The 20,405-nt window shown below is 44.9% G+C and overlaps 2 protein-coding genes and 1 non-coding gene across 15 annotated transcripts in view; all 3 read right to left on the bottom strand.

Moving 5' to 3' along the window:
• Positions 1–20,405, bottom strand: part of AATK (apoptosis associated tyrosine kinase) — a 225,325-nt gene that overhangs the window by 13,429 nt on the left and 191,491 nt on the right. For 9 of the 13 annotated variants that reach the window (XM_056817352.1, XM_056817353.1, XM_056817354.1 and 6 more), the window contains exons 4-9: positions 15,451–15,530; positions 14,219–14,337; positions 13,840–13,927; positions 9,385–9,518; positions 5,554–5,638; positions 5,199–5,320 (exon numbers count right to left, since the gene is read on the bottom strand). In XM_056817352.1, coding sequence (XP_056673330.1) covers positions 5,199–5,320; positions 5,554–5,638; positions 9,385–9,518; positions 13,840–13,927; positions 14,219–14,337; positions 15,451–15,530 — 628 coding nt within the window. Of the gene's footprint in view, positions 1–5,198; positions 5,321–5,553; positions 5,639–9,384; positions 9,519–13,839; positions 13,928–14,218; positions 14,338–14,956; positions 15,025–15,450; positions 15,531–15,801; positions 20,319–20,405 lie in introns of those variants that run through there. The other 4 variants (XM_056817359.1, XM_056817360.1, XM_056817361.1 and 1 more) reach the window with 4 other exon arrangements.
• LOC130457269 (uncharacterized) lies at positions 7,859–9,329 on the bottom strand. The gene has a single exon (XM_056817366.1). It carries the CDS (start codon positions 8,518–8,520, stop codon positions 8,155–8,157), a length of 366 nt encoding a protein of 121 aa, XP_056673344.1. The 5' UTR covers positions 8,521–9,329; the 3' UTR covers positions 7,859–8,154.
• Positions 8,379–8,467, bottom strand: MIR338 (microRNA mir-338). The gene has a single exon (NR_032201.1). It is a non-coding gene; the product is annotated as a microRNA mir-338 (primary transcript).

Below are 20,405 nucleotides of genomic sequence, written 5' to 3'. Positions count from 1 at the left end.
TAAACTATGGGAGTGGAAACACCGAGAAAAAGCAACTGCCTGAATACAGAGGTTGAGGGGACATGACAGAGGATAGACTCTAAATGAACACTCTAATGCAAATACTATCAACAAAGCAATGGGTTCAAATCAGGAAAACATCTAATGCCCAGTGGACTTACGCGTCGGCTATGGGGGGTGAGGGGGGGAGGAAAAGAAAATGATCTATGTCCTTAACGAATAATGCTTGGAAATGATCAAATAAAATATATTTAAAAAATAAAAAATAAATATAAAGGGCTTTAAGGTTTACAAAGCACTTTACAAATCTCATTTTATCCTTGCAACAACCCTGGGAGGTAGATGGCATTATTATTCCCATTTTAAAGATAGAAACTGAGGCAGACAAAGCTTTGTCCAGTTACACATCATAATCATCATTATTAACATCTATATCGCACATAATGGGTTCTAGGAACTGTGTTAAGCACTTTACAGTGATCTCATTTGATCCTCACAATATTCCCGGTGGGTAGGTATTATTATTGTCCCCATTTTAAAGATGGGGAAATGGAGGTAAACAGAGGTTTGGTGACTCACCCAGGGTCATACATCCAGTATATATCTGAGATAGGACTAGAACTCAAGTCTTCTTGACTTCAGCTTCCACCCTCTAATCTACTGTACCATTTCAGAGAACTGCCTAGGCAATCATTTCAAGCCATAGAATGGCTTCAAGCTGGAAGGGATGTAGGGACGCCCAGGACTCAGTGTTGTCTGTCTCTAAGATGATTCCCTCCTGAACTAAGTCCTATGAAACGAAGACCACTTGATGTAGTTATAGAAATTTGGGGGTCCCAAGAAAGTTCCTTGTCCTAAGTCACATGCCCACTCAAGAGCAGAACCAAGCCTAAAACTCAGGTTTGGGGGCCCTTTCACCTATGTCGTGCTTCATCTCTGCAGTCCAGATGTGAGCTGTAATTTTTAACAAGTTCATCATTATGCTTGTAGGTCCTGGAATAATGGAAGCTTAGGGTCAGGAAGAATTTTAGAGGTTATTTAGTCTCACTTCATACTCAATGCAGAAATACCCTCGCTAGCATCCCCCCTAGATGGGTATCCAATCTCTGCTTCAACCCTTGAGGGAAATGGATTATATACCTCCTTGTGACTCAAACCAATGCTTCACTGCCAGTTTACTGATGACTTTATTGCTTGATTGACCATAGTCCTGCCCTACACTGGAGGCTTGATGAGCGGGGAGTCCACTGGATGTAAGAACTATTGTGAGCATAGAATTGACAGGACTTGGAAACTCAATAGATGTGAGAGACCAGGAGATGGGAAAAGTCAGAGATGAGAGAAGAAAAAAGGGTTTTCTAGGGGAAGATACTTACTCTCTTTTGGGGATGGGTTGAGTTTGAGGTTGGCCATCTAGATGGTGCAGTGCATAGAGCACTCCTCTTGGAGCCAGGAAGACTTGAATTCAAGTCTGACCTCTACTTACTAGCTGTATGACTAGGGGCAAGTCATTTAATTAATTAATTAATTAATTTTTAATTAATCTATCTACTTAAGTTTCCTCAACTGCAGAATAATAACAGCACCTACTTTCCACAGCTGTTGTGAAGATAAAATGAGATAACATTTATAAAGCACTTTGCAAGTCTTAAATCTAGCTCTCACAATGAAGAGAATGAAGATGTAGACAAAGATAATGATGGTAATGTGTGTCCACATGGGTTTGTCTAGATGTGGCTATCACAGAGGAATGAATAAATGTATCTGTATTATCCTCCCCCTTCCTTTTTCCAAGGAAAACTTTGATTCATGCCAGGAGAGGAAACAGGAAATCAATGCCAGAGATTAGCTACTCTGTTCTTCCCAGAAGTAGTATTTTATCTATTTTATCCATTCATTCCCCTCCCAAATATTGTTAGTCTAAGAAAAATGCTTTATAGGCTCAAGCTGAGTGGTTGATTGTGATACCTTATGAGGAAGATGTGTCCCAAGATATATATTCAAGGCTTGGCTCCCTTCCCACCAAATTCCAAGTTCATAAAGATTATACATAGCAAATCCATTTATCCAAGTAGATGGCAAAACAGTATCCAGATAGTGTGGCTTCTTGACTCTACACTGTCCTGATCTCCCCTCCTCTGGTACCCTAGTATGAAAACACTATTGGGGGAACTATGAATTAGTCCAACCATTCTGGAAAGCCATTTGAAATGAACAAATAATACAATAATTATTATTTATATAGCACTTACTATGTGCCAGGCACCATGCTAAGTGCTTTGTAATGATTATCGCATTTGGGCCTCAGAACAATCCTGGGAGACAGGTGCTATTATTTTCCCCATTTCACAGATGAGGAAACTTGAAGCAAACAGAGTTTAAGCAAGTTGTCCAAGAACACACAGCTATTAAATGCTTGACAACATTTGAACTCAGGTACAGTGGGACAAATATTCTGGTGATTTGGATTCTAAGCTTCAATTAACATTTCCTAAATTTGCATTGGCTTTTTTTTTAAAAGCAGTATTAAGCTCATGGTTAACAAGAACTAGAACTTCCTACACATGAACTTGATGACAATCACATCTTCTACATTCAGTACTTGTGCAAGTGAATTTTTAACTTTAACATGTATACTGTATTTACATTTAGTTATAGATTTAATTAATCAAGTATTTATTAATTATAGTAAATTAATTATATTTAATTATATATAATAATAATAACAATAATTTTAACCTAGCTATTTACTTTATCGTCATCCCAGATACATTTCATCTTGTTGGCTGCAAGATAGTACTTGAGTCTACTGACATAATATCAGTAATGATAATCATTTCTTATCTTGAATCTATTTTTGGATATGTTGAGTTTGAGGTGCTAGCCCTCTAGGTGGCACAGTGGATAAGGTGCTGAGCTTGGAACCAGGAAGACTTGAGTTCAAACTTGACCCCAGATACTTATTAGCTATATGACCATGGGCAAGTCACTTAACCTCTGTCTGCCTCAGTTTCCTCAACTGCAGTATGGAAATAATAATCTCATTCTAGCGGCTCTCACTTCTTTGTGTCATCTCTACATTTGACAATGTAGAGATTATTAAAGGAATTCTGTGGGAAGATGGTCAAAAGAATACCTCTCTTTAAATTCCTCCACAAATAATTAAAAATAGTGTCTCACAGTGAACTTTGAGGATTATTAAATGTCACTTCCTAATTCGTAATTAGAGAAACTCTAATCAGAATAGAGTTAAAAACCGAGCCTTGTGGTACTTCACTAATGACATATTTCCAGGCTGACACATATTCTAAAACAGCAGTTCTCAAAGTGGGATCTGGGGACCCCTGAGTATGCTCAGGATGCTTTCAGGGGATCCATGAAGTCAAAACTATTTTCATAAAAATACTAAGATGTTTTGATTTTTAATTTAATTCAAAATTGTTTTCATAAAAATACTATATGTTTTAATTTCTGATATGGCAAATATTGACATATATAATCCATATAATCAAAAGGTCTCAAGGGGAAGTACTCAATATTTAAGAGTGTAAAAGAGTCTTAACACCAAAAAGTTTGAATAACATATTTACCTGGGTTTATGCCTACAAAATGCTGCACTCTCACAAAGCTCCCACCTTAGGTCCAGCCCTTATCATCTCTTGCTTCCATTTTTGCAATAGCCTCTGCCTCCCTTGTCCTCCTGCCTCAAGCCTCTTCCCACGCCAGTCCATCCTCTACCCACGCTGTTGCCAAAGGAATTTTCCTTAAGTGCAGATGTGACTCCCATATTCAATCAACTCCAGTGGCTTCCTACTGCCTCAAAAATGAAATAGAAACTTTCCCCATCTCCATATTAGCCATGTTCCAAAAAAGAAAGAGAATGGTTTAGCTTTTAAAGCCTTTCCCAGTCTATCTTTCCAGTCTCCATGTACATTAATCCCCCTGTTGGATTCTTTGATCCAGCCAATCTGCCCCTCTCTCTGACACACACAATGCTCCATCTCCATCTCTTGTCTCCCCCATAAGTGGAATGCTTTCCCTCTTCACCTTTGCCTTACAGATCCCCCCTCTTCCTTGAAGTCAAAGCTCAAGGGAGCCATTCTCTCCTGAAGCCTTTTCTGATCCTACTCTCACCCCCCCACTGTTAATGCCCTCCCTCTCAAACTACCCTACATCTGCAGTGTTTATTTGCTTTAAATTTATTCTGTACATATTTACATATTTACTTGAGCTCCTTGCAGGGAGGGATTGTTTTATTCTTGGTACCCAGAATCCACCGCAGCACCATTTAATAAATATGTGTTACTTGATTGATTGATATATCTGTTATGTCCTTTTGGGGATATAACGCTAATCAACCATCTCCAACTGCTCGTTTCACCCTTGCTTTTATCAGCTCATTCCATCGATGCCAAGGAGACTTTGTGTGATGATTTGCTAAAATCAAGCTACACTATATTTATAGATGGTGTTTCCCTGATCTCCACCCTAGCAACCCTATCCAAAAAAAAAAAGGATATGAGGTTAGCCCAGCATGACTTCTTCTTAGCAAACCTATCCTGGGGCAGAATGATCATTAAATTCATTTCTAAATGTTCTTAAAAGATGTTTAACAATTTGTCTTGAAAATAAAAGTGAAAACAGAACAGCGCTTTAGGAATATGCTTATTATCCAGTCCAGTCTTTGGTCAAAATATGCACACAACCTATGTTAGCTGCAAACAGTATCCAAATTTTTGCACAAATACATGCTATGTACATAGACTGCCCTCACATGCACATGCTCTTATGCAGACAGAAGCACATGAAAAAGAATACAAGGTGGATTTCAGAATCGAGGGGGAAATGAGTAACAATGATAGCATGTAGAATTTCCTTTCCAAGGTTTTCAAAGATAACATACCTGCATGGTCAGTCACAAAGTACAGAAATGTGGCTATGAGTGGGATTTTGAGGGGAAAGGAAAGCCCCCAACCCAAGTAGTCATGGGCCATCCCTGTCCTTTCCTTCCCCACATCTGAATGGGAAAAGGGGACATTTGGCTGGAATAAACCTATGCCAACGTTGTTGCTTTACAGAGGGGTCAAGGTGACAAGGTCTCTTGACTGCCTACTTGGCAGTCAGGGAGGGAATTGGAGGGAAGGAGGTCAACTCCCCATGACACCTTGGGCTCCCTCCCGCCCCCTCACTCCCCTCACCAGACATTGCTGGCCTTGGTCTGGTCCACGACGAGGAGGTTGCTGTGCACTTCATCAATGAGTTCAGGGGCAATCCAGCGTAGTGGCACCCACAGCTGGTCGGCCGTCACGAAATAGTCATCCTGCCAAGCATGCACGGTCAGCACGAGGAGAGAATGTCAAACTCTGTGTGGAAGTCTCAGAGCCTTCCTCCCCTTTGCATGCCCCATGGCCTGACCCACCTTGGGGAGGAGAGGGGCTTAATTCTGCCTGGCTCATTGCATGGAATAGTCCATTGGGAACCACCATAAACAATGCTAAAGGGGGAGGGGACAAGGGGACATCCTGGTGTCTTCCCAAACCCACATGGACTTACTTTGTACTTGCAGTGAGATAGGCCATAGTCCCCAATTTTCACAGTCAGGTCTGCAGTGAGTAAGCAGTTCCTCAAGGCTAGGTCACTAGGTAAAGGAAATTTGGGGAGAGGGAGGGACAGTGTCAGATCAGGAGTCAGGAAAGGAGGACCCAAGAGTGGACTTGAATCTGGGCTGAAGAAGCTAGGGGCAAAACAGGAGACCCAACGGTGTTTCTCCCAAATAACCAGATCTTCCTCTGGCCTCTGACCTTGTTTGCTGAACCCAGCTGTACATGAGATGCTGGGAGCTTTGGAAACAGCACCTGTAAACTATGTCTGTCTACTCAAGAGAAACTCCATCACTGGGAGTCTTCCCAGGCAGTCCTCATCATAGCATGACTTTAGATGTAAGCAACTAGGTAATGTAGTGGTCATACTGCTGGGTTTGGAGTCAGGAGATGAGAATTTAAACCCTCCTCAGACACCAGCTGTGTGATCCTGGGCAAGTCACGCAGCCTCAATTTCCTCATCTGTAAAATGGAAATAATACCACCGTCTGCACAAGGTCATTGTGAGGATCATATGAAATGGCACATGCAAAACACTTTATGGACCTTAAAGTATGGAATAAATGCTAACTAAAAAGCTATTATTAATAATAATATAGCATTATTGCTATTTTCATTCAGAACTAAGATATAGAAAGTAGAAGTGAAGAGGAAAGAGGAGGGTATGGATGCTTTTCCTTCTCATTTAGACATCTAAATACAATCAACATTAATTGTCTCCATGGCTGATCATGTGATGGGCCTTTAGTTTAGCTCTCCCTCCCCAACTGGCCCCATGGCTAGGTTTTGGCTCCTGAAAGCTGCCTGGTATCCAGGAAGGCTTTTTTTCCCCTACCAAAATGCAGGAGCCCTTTTCCCAGCAATGGGACTCATTTCTTCCCTGATGCTGATCTGCTTCATACATATGTTCCTTCCTTTCCTCCCTATCTTTGACATCATCCCAAATTTTCTGTCTATCCAGAAATATAAAGAAAAGAAACCAAGATAGGAGAGAGGTGGAGAGGAGGTAGGGAGCATGGTGAGCTGCCCCCCAAGAAAAAATATTCCTTTTTATGCAATGTTTTCTATTTCCAGAGAACATATCTCATTTATATCCTTGCCCCCCTCACAATTTCCATGGGAGAAGAGAGATAATTATCTCCATTTTGCAGATGAGAAAAAATGAGACCTGAAGAAGTTAATCCCTTACCTAGTAAGGTCACCAAATGAGTCAAGCATAGAGCAACTAGGGCTCTTTTTAAAAAATTCCTTACCTTCTGCCTTAGGATCAATACTGTATAATGGTTCCAAGGCAGAAGAGTAGTAAAGGCTAGGCAATGGACTTGCCCAGGGTCACATAGTATCTGAGGTCACATTTGAACCTTCCATCTCTAGAGACCAGTCTAGGTCTCTTTCTAGCAGACCTATAAACAAAAGTGGGACAGTGAAGCAATCCCTTAGGGAAGAAAGGCTCTGGAGCAATTGTCAACATGGAATCTAGAAACCCCAAACTTGTGGCCTAGTGGGATCTGGTGAACCCCAGGTTTCAGGACTAGCTTGTAGGTTGGAGACCCCAAAGTCAAGTGACTCTTCTTGTCTCCAGAAGCCTCTCTCAGTATATCACACCCTCCTTCGGAGGATCGAACTTGGGACCTTCAGCTTGCGAGACTGACACGCTGCCTATAGCACCAGAGTCACTCGACTTTGCTTTGGGCTTAGCCCCCATCTGAAGTGGATTGTGGATTCCCATGGGAACAGGGAACAAGTACAAACTTTGGGGTCTCCAACCTACAAGCTAGTCCTGAAACCTGGGGTTCACCAGATCCCACTAGGCCACAAGTTTGGGGTTTCTAGATTCCATGTTGATCCAACCCAATCAGTAGTTTTTTCCAGGCTATCCAGAAAAAGGAGAAGGATGAGGAAGAAGCAGAGGACAATGAAGAGAAGGAGAAAGAGGAGGAGGAGGAAGGAAGCAGATGCCAAATGAGATGTTTGGCATCCACTGAGTCTCACTATTCAAGTATGGATTATCCAGGCCTTGTGGCATATTCAGCTATACCTGGTCTCTGGCTGCCTTCTGGCCATGGCACTGTTCATTTGTTCATGCAAAGAAGAAAAAGAAAGAGGAAGGGAGGGAGAAGAGGAAGAGAAGGGAGGGAGGGAGGGAGGGAGGGAGGAAGGGAGGGAGGGAGGGAGGGAGGGAGGGAGGGAGGGAGGGAGGAAGGAAGGAAAGAAGGAGGGAAGGAAGGAAGGAAGGAAGGAAGGAAGGAAGGAAGGAAGGAAGGAAGGAAGGAAGGAAGGAAGGAAGGAAGGAAGGAAGGAAGGAAGGAAGGAAGGAAGGAAGGAAGGAAGGAAGGAAGGAAGGAAGGAAGGAATTTGAATTTGTTCAGTTTGCTTTTCTAGGAAAAGGCCTGGTGAGAGAAGAGGCTGAAATTACTGTTTCGGATGAAATGAGCTCCCCCTGCTGCCCTTAGTCAAAAACAGTTCTTGTGCAAAGGAATGTCTGTGGTGGTCTGGGTCCAAGGTTCCAAGCTTTTCACTGACAAAACTAGAGCAGCTAGGAAAGGCATATGGCTCAAGGGCCAGGGTCCAGGGCTGGTGGCTGGGCTGGGAGGGTGGAGGGGTGGCGGGGCTGGCCTCCCAGCTGGGATGTTCCAAGGCTGCCATGCTCCAAGCAAGCTACGGGGTCCCGGGCAGCGTGTCCTCGGTTGTGGGGGCAGGATCCAAGAGCGGCACTCCTCTTCCTGCTCCCGGGACAGGCCTCAGGGGAGGGGAGGGCAGTGCAGATCAGGAAGAAGCTGGCAGCCACCCTCTTCAACAAAATCACTGATGCTGGAGTCTCCATGTGCCGCTCACTCAGCATCAGGATATTGTTGGGGAGGAAGGCCAAGGTAAGCAGTGGTGCTTGGGGGAGAGGCTGCCCCCATGACCGCTCGTACATCCTGGAAGAATCAGAATCATAGAAATCTCGAGCTGGTAGGGCAAGGTGGTCAGGAAGGGCACGGCATCATGGAAGAAAGTACTGGATTTGGAGTCAGAAGACCTGGGTTCAAATCCTGACCGTTACTATCTGCGTAGCTCTGGGCAAATCACTACCTATCTCTGGGCCTGTTTCCTCATCTATAAAATGAGGATATTATATTAGACACCCCTTCAGTTCTAAGTGCTTGACCTTAGGGACTCCAAAGGACTCTTAGCCTTCAGGTAACAAACACCCCCTCCTAAACCAGACCTGCAAAACCAGGATCCACGCAGCTTCTCACCCAATCCGATGGGGAATAATATCTTTTGCCCTCTGGAATTTATTTCCTATATCTAACCTAAATCCTTTGTTCCTCCCCCAGCCTGTCCTAGAGAGCCCATCGGATTCTAGTGGCTCCTCTGTGGTAGCTCCCGCAGGAATCAGAAGACAAACCCCAGAAGGAGTGAGCTAACCCTAATCTCTGGGAAGGGGAAGCCTGTGCTTGGCAAAGAACCTTAGACCCAGGCCACCAAGTACAACCTAGTGAAATCAAGGGCAAATTGTCCCCAACTCCACAGGGCAGGGAGGAAAAGAGGATGCTGGAAGGGCAAGGAAGGGATGGCAGAGAAAGGCAGGCATCGCAGATGAGGAGAAGAATGGCAAAGGGTATTTCCTGGCTCTCCAATCTCTTTTCTGGTTAGACGGTGGAGATTCATGTCCCCTCGGCTTAGGAGAGAAGAGTTAGGCTCACCAAGCCACTATCTATACCTCCCACCTCCATCATGCCTGCTGCCACTGGCCCCATCAGCATGACACATGGAAAAGCATCCGCTTCCAGCTTACCTGTGCACATAGTTGTTCTTGTGTAAGTGAAGGACTCCACAGGCCAACTCGCAAGCCATCCGCTGCAAGGTCAGGGGATCTGGGACCATGGACTCTGCCACCCGGCAGCTACGCAGATAGCCCTTGAGGTCTCCCTGCCAGAGAGTGAGGCTACAATTATATTCCCAGCGTCCCTGGAGTAGGCACAGAGCTCCTACTGTCCATCCGACGGAATGCCTTTGGGCCAGGATGACATCGGGGAGATGAACACGCTACCGTCTCTTACCAGTGACCATCCACTCTATCCCATTGGGCTTCCGCCATCTCCTGGGCACCTGGCCCCCCAGACCTTCCTCTCACCCTCTCCTACAGTAATAAGTCCTACATCTTCTAATTTCCTTGATGCGTGCATGGGAGCTACTCCTAGCAGCGAGGGTTCTGACGATGCACACTAAGCGAACAAGTGCTAAAAGAAATGCCCTCCCGCTTCTTCAAAGAGAGAAAAAGCCTGAATCCCAGAACAACCTAAGTGTAAATCCGGGTACCTTAAGTGGGAAGCAGTTAGGAAGAAAAGTTATTTCAAAAGAAGAGCCTCAAAACAAAATCTTTAATAATGTAGGAAAGGAGAGCATAACAGAGAGCCAAGTCTGTACAATAGAATAAGAGGAGGAAAAGCAAAACAAAAAAACAGCTCATTGGATAGGAGAAAGGATCTTAGCCTGGAAAGGGAGTCAGGCTGGGTGGATACTAGAGAGAAAAGAGGCAGCCAGGTGGCAAAGTGGTTAGAGTCCCTGGACCTGAAACCAGGAAGACCTGAGTTCAAAATCCTACCTCAGATACTTATTGGCCATGTGAACTTGGATAAATCCCTTAACTTTGCCTGGCCTCAGCTTAATGTATAAAAGGAGGATAATAATAGCATCTCCCTCACTAATGAGGCATCTGTAAAGCTCTCTAGAAATGCTAGCAATAATAATAATAATAATAATTTGTGGGAGATCAAGGCACAAGACTAAACTGAATGGAAAATGGGTGGGCAACTGGCTTGGGAAGTTTCTAACTAAAGGATCACAGTAGGACTGTTTCAAGGCCAGATCTAGTGTGCCCTTTGTTCCTATTACTAGACCTATATACAGGGTTCAAGTATTACAGAATCATAAGATCCCAGCATTGGAAGGGAGCCAAGTCCAGCATCCAAGACGATGAAGGAAGAGATAGATGTCCTTATGTAGTGCATTAAACCAGCTCTGAAGGGCATAGGAAAACAAAGAGACCCAGAGCTTGAAAAGTCCTCAGAGAACATCCTGCTCAAATATTTTACAGATGAGAAAACTGAGGCCCAAGAAAACTGAGTGACTGTCTCAAGGTTACCCATATAATATCTGTCAGCAAGATTTGAATCTAAGTCCTCTGACTGCAGACTTCTGGGAATGCGCTGAGTAATGTTAGCCTTTGGGGAATAGATGAGTAAATGTTGACAGTGATGACTCTAAAGAAGACAAAGCTCATTTATTTGGCAGATTTGTTCAAATTAAATCGATCCAGAATTTTTATAAAAAATATTAAAAATTAGTTTCTGTAAATGGCTTTGCTTTTCTCAGCAATACAATGATCCAAGATAATTCCAAAGGACTCGTGATGAAAAATGCTATCTGCCTCCAGAGAAAGAACTGATGGAATCTGAATGCAAATTGAAGGAAAATCTTTTTCTTTAGTTTTCTTGTGTTTTCCTTTTACAATGTGTCTAATTCAAATCTCAGATACTAATTATGTGACCCTGAGCAAGTGATTTTGTCCTATTTGCCTCAGTTTCCTCATCTTGTTAAATAAATAGAGGAAGGAAATGGCAAACCACTCTAATATCTTAGCAAAGAAGATCACAAATAGGGTCATGAAGAGTTGGACAAAACAATGATATGCAAATGTTTTGCATAACTGCACGCATATAATCTATATCTAATTGCTTACTTTCTCTGGGAGAGAATTTGGAACTCAAATTTTTTTAAGCTGAAAGTTAAGGGGGGGCAGCTCAGTGGACTGAGAGCCAGGTGTAGAGACAGGAGGTCCTAGGTTCAAATCTGGCCTCGGACACTTCCTAGCTGTGTGACTCTGGGCAAGTCAACCCCCATTGCCTATCCCTCATCGCTCTTCTGCCTTAGAACCAATACAGAGTATTGGTTCTAAGGTGGAAGGTAAGGGTTTTTAAAAAAATGAAAGTTAAAATTGTTTTTATGTGTAATTTGAAAAAATAAAATTTAAAAATTTTCACGTTAAAAATCATAAATTGCGTTCACTTGCAATCACGTAGGTAGTCACTACTAATAATGGATCCTGTGAGAAAGTGGTTTTTATTGTACCACATTAGATTAGACTGAAGAAGCCAGAGGATGGGCAGAGGTAGGAATCTTTTCTAGCTACATGCAAAATGGACAGGCCTTTCTTTGACTCCTAAACTTAAGTGGGTCTCAGAATCTCACATGTGATTTTGCTGATTTCTCAAGAGTTTCAGGGGATAAAACCCAATAATTGTTGGGGGTTTTTTTTAATTGTAGTGGAAAGGAGCAGTAGTATGCATGATTCTTAACAGTAAATAATCCAAAAATTGTGGTCCTGCACTTCCTCTTTCTCCTTACTACCCTTGATCTGGGGCTTCATCAGCTTATGCTTAGACTATTCATAATAGTTTTCTACCTTTTCTCCCTGTCTCTAATCTCTAAACACTTCAATTCATTCTGCATATTGGTCTGATTATTCAGAAACACCACTTTGTGCCTAGAATTCTCCTGTTCACAATGGTTAAACTCTCAAGTCTAACATTCAAAGATTTCACAACTTGACACTTTCTTGTTTCTCTGACCTTATTTCCTATAATTTCTATTTATACTTTTTCCTTTGGTCCAGATGATGTAGCAACCATGTTGTGAGTACTCCTGCCTCCATACTTTTGATCATTCTGTCCTCCTCTGCCTGGAATACGTTTCCCCTTCGTTCTCTTGGTACCTAGTTCCAGGGCTTGTTCAGACATTTTAGTTGTTTCCAACAAATACAAGGCACCATTTGGGGTTTTCTTGGCCAAGATATTAGCGTGGTTTGCCTCTTCCTTCTGATGAAGAACTGAGACAAATAGGGTTAAATGACTTGCCCAGAGTAACACAGCTGGTGTCTGAGGCTGAATTCAAACTCAGGAAAATGAGTTTTCCTGACTTCAGATCTGGCAGTCACCTAGTTGCCCAGTTCATGAGTCATATGATGATAATAATAGTTGATGCTGTAAGGTTTGCAAAGCACTTTGTAAATTATCTCATTTGTTTATCACAACAACCCTGGGTATATTATTAAAAAAAAATTTACAAAGGAGGAAACTGAGGCAGAGAGCAACTGAATGATTTGCCTACGGTCACTCAATGGGAATGAGGCTGGATTTGAGCTCAGATCTTGCTGACGCAGGACCTCTGCTCTATCCAAGGTGAGACTCTGGTTTAAACATTTTCTGTGAATACTTCACAAAACAGAAATCTGCATACAGATAACTAAGACCCAACCTTGTGTGGAAGTTAAACTAGAAGAGATCAAATTTGCTATTCAACTCTTGGGAATAAAAATTTATTCAGGGGACAAGAATAGATTATCGATTTTGGTACCTATGTTACTAGCGTAAACAGCTGGGGGTGAATTTAGCTGGTAAGTGATTTAATTTATAAATAGTAAATGTTTGCTCCTTATTTAAAAAGGTCTGATACTACAAAATAACAAGGGGGGGGATCACATGGCTGAGGGGGGGGGGATCACATGGGTTGAGGAAATTCTAGTAAATATAGGCAAGTTCCCAGGACCCTGTGGAGAAGTCCCACCACCCACTACATAGCCACACCAATTCTGGCTGGGGCTGAAGGGTTGATGCTGTAACTGGTGCTACCCCACTCTCTCCCAGAGGGTCGGCTTCCAGTGACCATGGATTTAAGATGTTATGGAGAATTTCAGGTTAGGTGTGGGGTCCTCTCGGGACTTAAATCACAATAGCCGGTCATATGGATCTGAATCAACGTAACCCAAATTAGAGAAATTTAGGTCTTTTAGAGTTATAGCAAATAAATTATCTCTTCCAAGAAAAGTTCCAGTTGAATCTGTAAGACTAAATTCCATATGAATCTCAAAATCAAGCTACTCAGTCTTATCTGGTCCCAAACCCAAAGACTGAGTCTTAACCCTAAGAAAGAGGCTCCTACAGCAAGGGTTCTTAAACTGAGGTCCATCATCTGATCTTTTAAAATTTCTTGATAGCAATTGGATAGAAGATATTTCCTTTGTAATCCCCTATTGTTGTTGATTTTTTAAAAATAAAAAAACATCCTTCTTAGAAGGGATCCATAGGCTTCCCCAGACTGCCATAAGATGCATGAAAAAAGAGAGAGCATATCAGGGAGCTATGAGGCCTCCTCCAGGCGCCTCCCACCTGCCCCCGAGCCCTTGACTCACCAAGGGGCAGAACTCCATCACTAGCAGGTACGGAGTCACCTCTGCACACTGGGCCAGACACTGAAGCAGGTTACTGTGCTGAAGAGCCCTGTGGGGGAAGGAGGAGCTCAGCAAAAGGGAAGGGCCGGGTTATCATGGTCCCCACACGCAGACATCCCCCTCCCTGGGCCTGGAGTGAAAAGAATTCCCCTCTCCAGCTTGGGCCGGACCTAGGACTACTCTCTCTGCCCACCAGATGTCGCTGACAGCTGCTTGATGCCAGCACTACCTTTGAGCAAAGCCGGTTGGGGCCGCGGTTCTGTTTACCACCGCCTCCCTCTCTACATAGCCCACAACAAGGCCAGGGACGTGCCAGCTGGGAGCGGATGCCTCCACCTACCGGTATGGCTGGGCCTCCTCGAGGAACTGCATCTGGTCCTGAACGCTGGCGCTCACCTTGAGCTCCTTCACCACCACCTGGGTGCTGCTGATGCCCGAATTGACCTCACCCAGGAATACCTGCATGGGCAGGAAACAGGGTCGTCACCCACCCACACCCCCTCCCATCCCACTGGCCCCGTGACTCGTCTGCTGGGCACAGGGCAGTGCCCACCCAGGGAGCTGAAGAGTGCTAGGCCTGACAAACGGGCGGCCGGTCTCTGGCTAGTGTTCCTGTCCGGCTGGGGGCTACGTCTAGTCCTGGCTGTAAGAAGGGACGGCACACTCACACACTCTGGGTTTGGGGGTTTCTTTTATTCACACTCCCTGAGGAGGGGAGGGGGGATTGGCAACCTGTTCCAACTTCTTCCTGTCCCCTGCCCTAACTAAAATCATTACCAACCTGGCCCCCCTCCACCCAGGGCTTCGATGAGTTTCATGTTGGGGCTAGGGGACGGGGCACTCCTATCAGCCCCTTCCTAAGGGAAGCTCACCAGACTACTCCTGATTTTCTTCATCCCCTCTCAAGCCCAGGGAGAGATGGGGGGGGGGCAGGGAGACAGATTTAAACTGAGGTCTACAGGGCGGGGAGGAGTAGAGGAAAGCAAGAAAAGGGAGTCAAGTGATAGAGCTGAGAGCTGAGGGCGCATAATGCTGAGATTCCTGTTCAAAGTCCAGCGCCTGCGTCCCTCAGAATTACCTCCTTCACCAGCTGTAGTCCCAGGCCCAGGCCAGGTTCTTGGCCCTTGGCAAGATGGGGCCACCCACCTGTCCCCCAGACAAGGGTAAAAGGCACAGACAGCAGGGCATTAAGGATCCCGCTGTAAACAGGAGCTCTAGTTCAGGGGGCCCCAAGCTGGGTGTCCCCAGCATCAGAGCTTGGACTGGGGGCAGCAGAAAGGCCCCAGTGAGTGCACATGCAGGGAACTGAACTGTATTGCTGATCTGCTGGGGAAACACAAGGTAAGACTGTCCCACCCCTTCCTGCTTCCCCACTCTAAATCTAGAGAGAGGGTACCGGGCCACTGAGGAGGTTCTGAGGTCCTTTGACAAAGCATGCTATGGGGTTTCTGAGGAATTAACATCAAAAGCCTGCATCTGTACCATTAAGGCTATGAACTCCACCCTCCAGGAAACACTGGATGCTGGGGGTCAGGAGGAAGGAAGAGGAGACCATGAACCAAAGGAACTCACCTTCCCAAACCAGCCATGGCCAATCTCCTTCAGGTACAGGAGGCTGTAGCGTCCCAGGTCTGTGGACTTGAGCAGCTGAACTGTAACAGAGCAGGCTGGGCTCAGTGGTTTCCCTCCCACCTCCCCAATTTCTCTTCAACCAGCACCATCTGATTTGGGCCTCTCAGCCTCAGGGTGGAGGTCCCATTCTGAGTGGGCCTCAGTAGAAGGACACCAAAGCAAGTGCTACCCTTATAGCTTCAGGAGAGCCCCAAGACAGCCAAGTGGGCCTGGGAGTCCACCTGTAGGAAGTGTGAATGTGGGGCTGGCCAGGCATTCGTTAAGGGTTATTAAGCATCTCCCACTGCTCACGGATGTTGACAAGCTTCTGAAGGAGGGATGCTAGTTTCCCAGGAGATGGAGAGTTCTGGATATCCCATTGTGGCATCAGTAGGGAGAGGGTAAGAGTCCCAAAACTGAACGCAGAAGATGGCAAAGTCCAGAGCTCAATAAGTGGGCAGCAGCATCAGGCAGACAGTGTTGTTTGGGCAAGCCGCTGATGCTGCTACCCACCCACCCCCTCCCGCCCCAGTGGAGGAGGACCGAGGGCGGGAAAGAGGGGAACCCATTGACATTCCTCCAACCCAATCACTGCTGTGACATTCCAGGCCCACCAAAGGCCTATTGTTGGGGATTGCTTGGCACAGCCCTACACGGGACACACTGGTCCCATTCTCCCCTAGGCTCCCTCCCACCCCATCCCAGGCCTGGGTGAGGTCAGTGGCGGCCCCACCCGGCACAATCCTGAGGGAAGGGGCCTGGTGCTGGACCTTGGTATCTGCCCTGACTGCCTCTTGATCTTCCTGGCATACTCTGAATTCTGTTCCCACACATATCACCCTTGTTTACTGGAGGGGGAATACTGGAAATTTCAGACAAATACTCTGATTTCTTCTTGGGGCCTCTCAGCTCAAGGGAAAAAAGGTTAGGGTGGAAGATGGACGGCCCTTATCTTCCCTACAGGAATCAGACTTCAGGGCACTCAAAAGACATTTTCCTAAGCCCTTCTACTCAATTAGACCCTCCAAACTCTTGTCCCAAGGATAAGAAGAGAGTCAAAGGACAGGAGCAATAAAGTTTAAGGGAAAAATTTATAGTTTTCTATCTTGGGTCCCCTCTATGATGTGGTGAAGAAGAGCCTGGCACTAGAAATCTGGAGAGCTACTCAATCATATGATCTTGGACAAATCGCTTCACCTCAGTGACCCCCCCTGTAAAAACAAAGGGATTAGATTAGATGGTTGCTAAGGTCTTTTCAGGTTCGGTTGACCTTTGATGGCTTAGCAAAATATATTATTTCCTTCACTTGTCATTTAATAGGGTTAAAGGTCCTGTTTCTCCCTCCTACAGATACAGGACCCTGACCTTAGAAGTCATTCATAGAAACCCCATTTAAACCTAGGAGGTGTCCTAGGACCGTTGCATCCTAGGGTTGTTGCATGGGAGAAAGGGGAATGGGAGGAAGGTGCAATTCTAAATTCAAATTAAAATCTCTATTTTTTCATCTTCCCAGGACATTCCTGAGCATCAGCCTGTTTCACCTGCCCCTGGCTCTAGAACTGGGATGAGCAGGCCTCCAAGGGCCCTAAGAGAAGCTTCCTGGGGCAGTAGGAAAAAAGCAAGAGAGTCCTATCACTCCTATACTCCCATTCTCAGGACTCTTTGGTTAAGGCAACAACAGTGGTCCCAGTCCTTTGAGACATTCCAAGTCCAAGGTTACTGGGATTTATCTAGTCCGCTCTGAGGGTGTTTTCTCACCTATGAGCAGCTAGGTGGCATATTAGCTAGCGTGCTGGACTTGGAGTCAGAAAGAGTCATCTTCAAAAGTGAATTCTGACAATTACTAGCTATGTGACTCAGGGCAAGTTACTTCACCCTATTTACCTCAGTTTTACCATTTCAAAAATGAGCTGGAGAAGTAAATGGCAAACCACTCCAATATCTTTGCCAAGAAAACCCCAAATAGGATCATAAAGAGTTGGACACATGACTGAAACAACTGAACAACAATCTCACCCTGGACCAGACTCTCCCAGTATCTGAAGCCAAACTTTCTTCTTTGTTCTTTTCATCTATGACCACAAAGTGGGGACAGCCCTCTTGTCTCCTGACTCCCCAGTTTGGGACACATGTGACAAACAATGCAGCCCCAGAAAGAAGAGCAAAACTAAAATGACTCCTTTTGCTTTGAGGCAGTCCAGTATGGTGGAAATAGTCTGAGGACCTGGATTTACAGCCCAGTTCTGCTTCTAGTTATCCATGTGAGGTTGGGTATCTGAGAATCAATGATTCATAAGCCGGAAGTAGAAAGAGAAATGAATCCTTATACCTTGCCCTTGTCTGTTCAGTCATTTTTCAGCTGTGTCTAAATTCTCATGATCCCATTTGGGGTTCTTGGCAAAACTGGTTTGCCCCTTCCTTCTCCAGCTCATTTACAGATGAGGAAATTTAGACAAACAAGGCAAAGTGACTTGTCCAGTCACATAGCTAGTAAGTATCTGAGATCAGATTTGAATTCAAGAAAATGAGTCTTTCTGACTCCAGGCCTATTTCCACTCTATCTCCACTGTCCCTTGTCTTATCTACCCAACCCTTTCAGGACAACCAACTCCTCCTCAGAAGGAATCCCTCATGATGACTTGTCAGCCCTAGAATTTTTTTCACAACTGTTGAAAAGTTTTCAAGAAATTCCAGAGTCGCTTTGGGGTTGAAAGGCAGCAGCAGGTCATATAAATATTATCACTGAAACTGCTTTTTACTTTGGAGAGCAAGACACACCTGGAAATCCTTGTAAAAAGAGGAGAGGAAAGAAAGACTCTTCCCTGGAGAGAAGGGCAATTGAGAAGTTAAAAGGTCAAAGTATCAGGCCTTAGATTCAGGCTCCTGGGTCCTAGCCTAAAGGCTAGACGAACCATGATCAAGTTCTTTCTTCTCTCTTTAAAGTTCCTGCCAATCAAGGGTGGGGAGCGGGAAACAGAAGTGGGTGGTTTTGAGAATCGCTTTGGATTGGAGCAGTCAGGTGACTTAGTAGAGAGAATACAGAATTTGGGAGTGGGAAGACTTGGGCTTAATCCTATCCCAGACACTTAGCTTTGTGACCCTGGAAAAGGTACTTAAAAGTTTGTAGCCTCAGTTTCCCCATCTGAAAAAATGAGAATTATAGCCCCTACTTCCCAAAATTTTTATGAGGATCAAATGAGTTAAAACACATAAACAACTCTGCAAACCACAAAGTCCTGAACAAATTCTAGGTCCTACATGGCTAAGCAAGCAGGATCAAGATGATCTGATTTCAAATCCCTCAGAGCCTAGTCATAGGACTTTTGGAGAAGTCATTAGCTCCTATTTGTACTTCAGTTCCCTCATCTGTAAAATGGGGAGAGGAAGGATGGCCTCCATGCCCATCAACCCTTTCCAACTCTATGATCCTATGTCTCCCTGCTTCTCAGGATGGCTACAAGGTACTGGAGGATCTCGGAAGACATAGTCTTGCCTTCTTTCAGTGATAGGTTCCACTGCTACCTAGCATGTCAGAAGGCTCTCCTTTGGGGAAGCATTTGGCTTTGAAACATTTTTCATTCTCCTGGAAGCTCTAGGAAGACAAAAGGAGGGGCAAGACGATGGAGTGAAGGAAGGGGCTTTAAAACTAAAATTTCTGAAAATTCTCATTATGTGCTAGAGGAATAGCTTGGGCTCAGTCCTAAGTGGGAGGAAGGGGGACAAAGATGTGGGGAGTTTGTCACCCTTGTCCTCAAGAAAAGGGATATCTCATTTTTCCCCCTTAAGGAGAAAGACTGAGGAAGGCACATGCACTCAGTGACTTAGGGCAGGAGTTATTAGCCTCAGAATATTTTTTTCAATGCATAATTGAAGGAAATGTCCAAGTTCAGTTAGAGGATGGTGAATATAATGATGGAAAAAATTTTTTTCCAGCCAAGTTCACAGATCCTCCCTAAAACCTATCAGGTTAAGAACCCATGGCCTAAATTTAGGAGGGCTAGGTGGGAGGTGAGCCTACATTATCTCTCCTGCCAATAGCCTTCTTAACACCTTGACAACTGCCTGACACAAAGCCCCTCAGAACTCAGCTTGAGATTAGAATGCCCCCTTTCACAGGTTTATAGGGGAGGACACTCTCAAAGTCCAGGGGGTAGAAGATGACTTGGGAAAATCTAACTATCTCTGCTTTTCTCTCTCTCTCTCTCTCTCTCTCTCTCTCTCTCTCTCTCTCTCTCTCTCTCTCTCACACACACACACACACACACACACACACACCTCTATATCATACTTACATATACCATACAACCCTCAAACAACCTCAATAGTGTGGAGAAGAGCCTCTCTCACTAGGAAACTTCCACCCCACCTCTATTGTGGGGTGCTAATTTGGGTCTGACAGTCCTACTCCCAAGACAGGGAAGGCAAAAAGATAGATGAACCCCCTCTAGGTGGTCAGAAGGAGGCCACACAGACTAGTGTCAGCAGCTTGAGGCTATCTCCTCAGTCTCTAAGGAAGGGGAGGAGAGAAGTGTGTGAGAATAAGTCAGTGCAGTGCCTGTGGGAGCCCTCATATTCAGCAGGTTGGGGATAGATAGCACCTATAGAATGAGGATCTGCAAGTCCAAGTGACTTGCAAAATCTCCAGGGCCTCTTGGGTTGCTTGTTCCAGAGGTCAAAGGATGGCAAAGAGTTGGGGTGAGAGTCACTCAATGACAAGGGAACCAGACTCAGTCCTGAGAGTATTACCCAGCCCCAATCCTGGCCCTTTTCCCACTGTGGTAGAAGAATTGAGCCTTCTGACAGAAGAAACAGTGAAAAAGTACCTTGTTCTCCCACCCACACCTACTCTCCCTACCCCCATCCCAAATTACAAAGCACCACTGGATACAGACCCCCAGCCCCCTTTCCGGCCCTCC

The sequence above is a fragment of the Monodelphis domestica genome, chromosome 2, assembly GCF_027887165.1.
Source record: "Monodelphis domestica isolate mMonDom1 chromosome 2, mMonDom1.pri, whole genome shotgun sequence".
Classification (NCBI taxonomy): domain Eukaryota; kingdom Metazoa; phylum Chordata; class Mammalia; order Didelphimorphia; family Didelphidae; genus Monodelphis; species Monodelphis domestica.
The sequence above is the reverse complement of the archived record's forward strand: the minus strand, read 5'-3'. Positions and strand labels throughout refer to the sequence as shown.

What these genes read in the sequence shown, in the direction of transcription:
- LOC130457269 (XM_056817366.1), bottom strand. Translation starts at nt 8,520, where the DNA reads ATGTACGAGCGGTCATGGGGGCAGCCTCTCCCCCAAGCACCACTGCTT.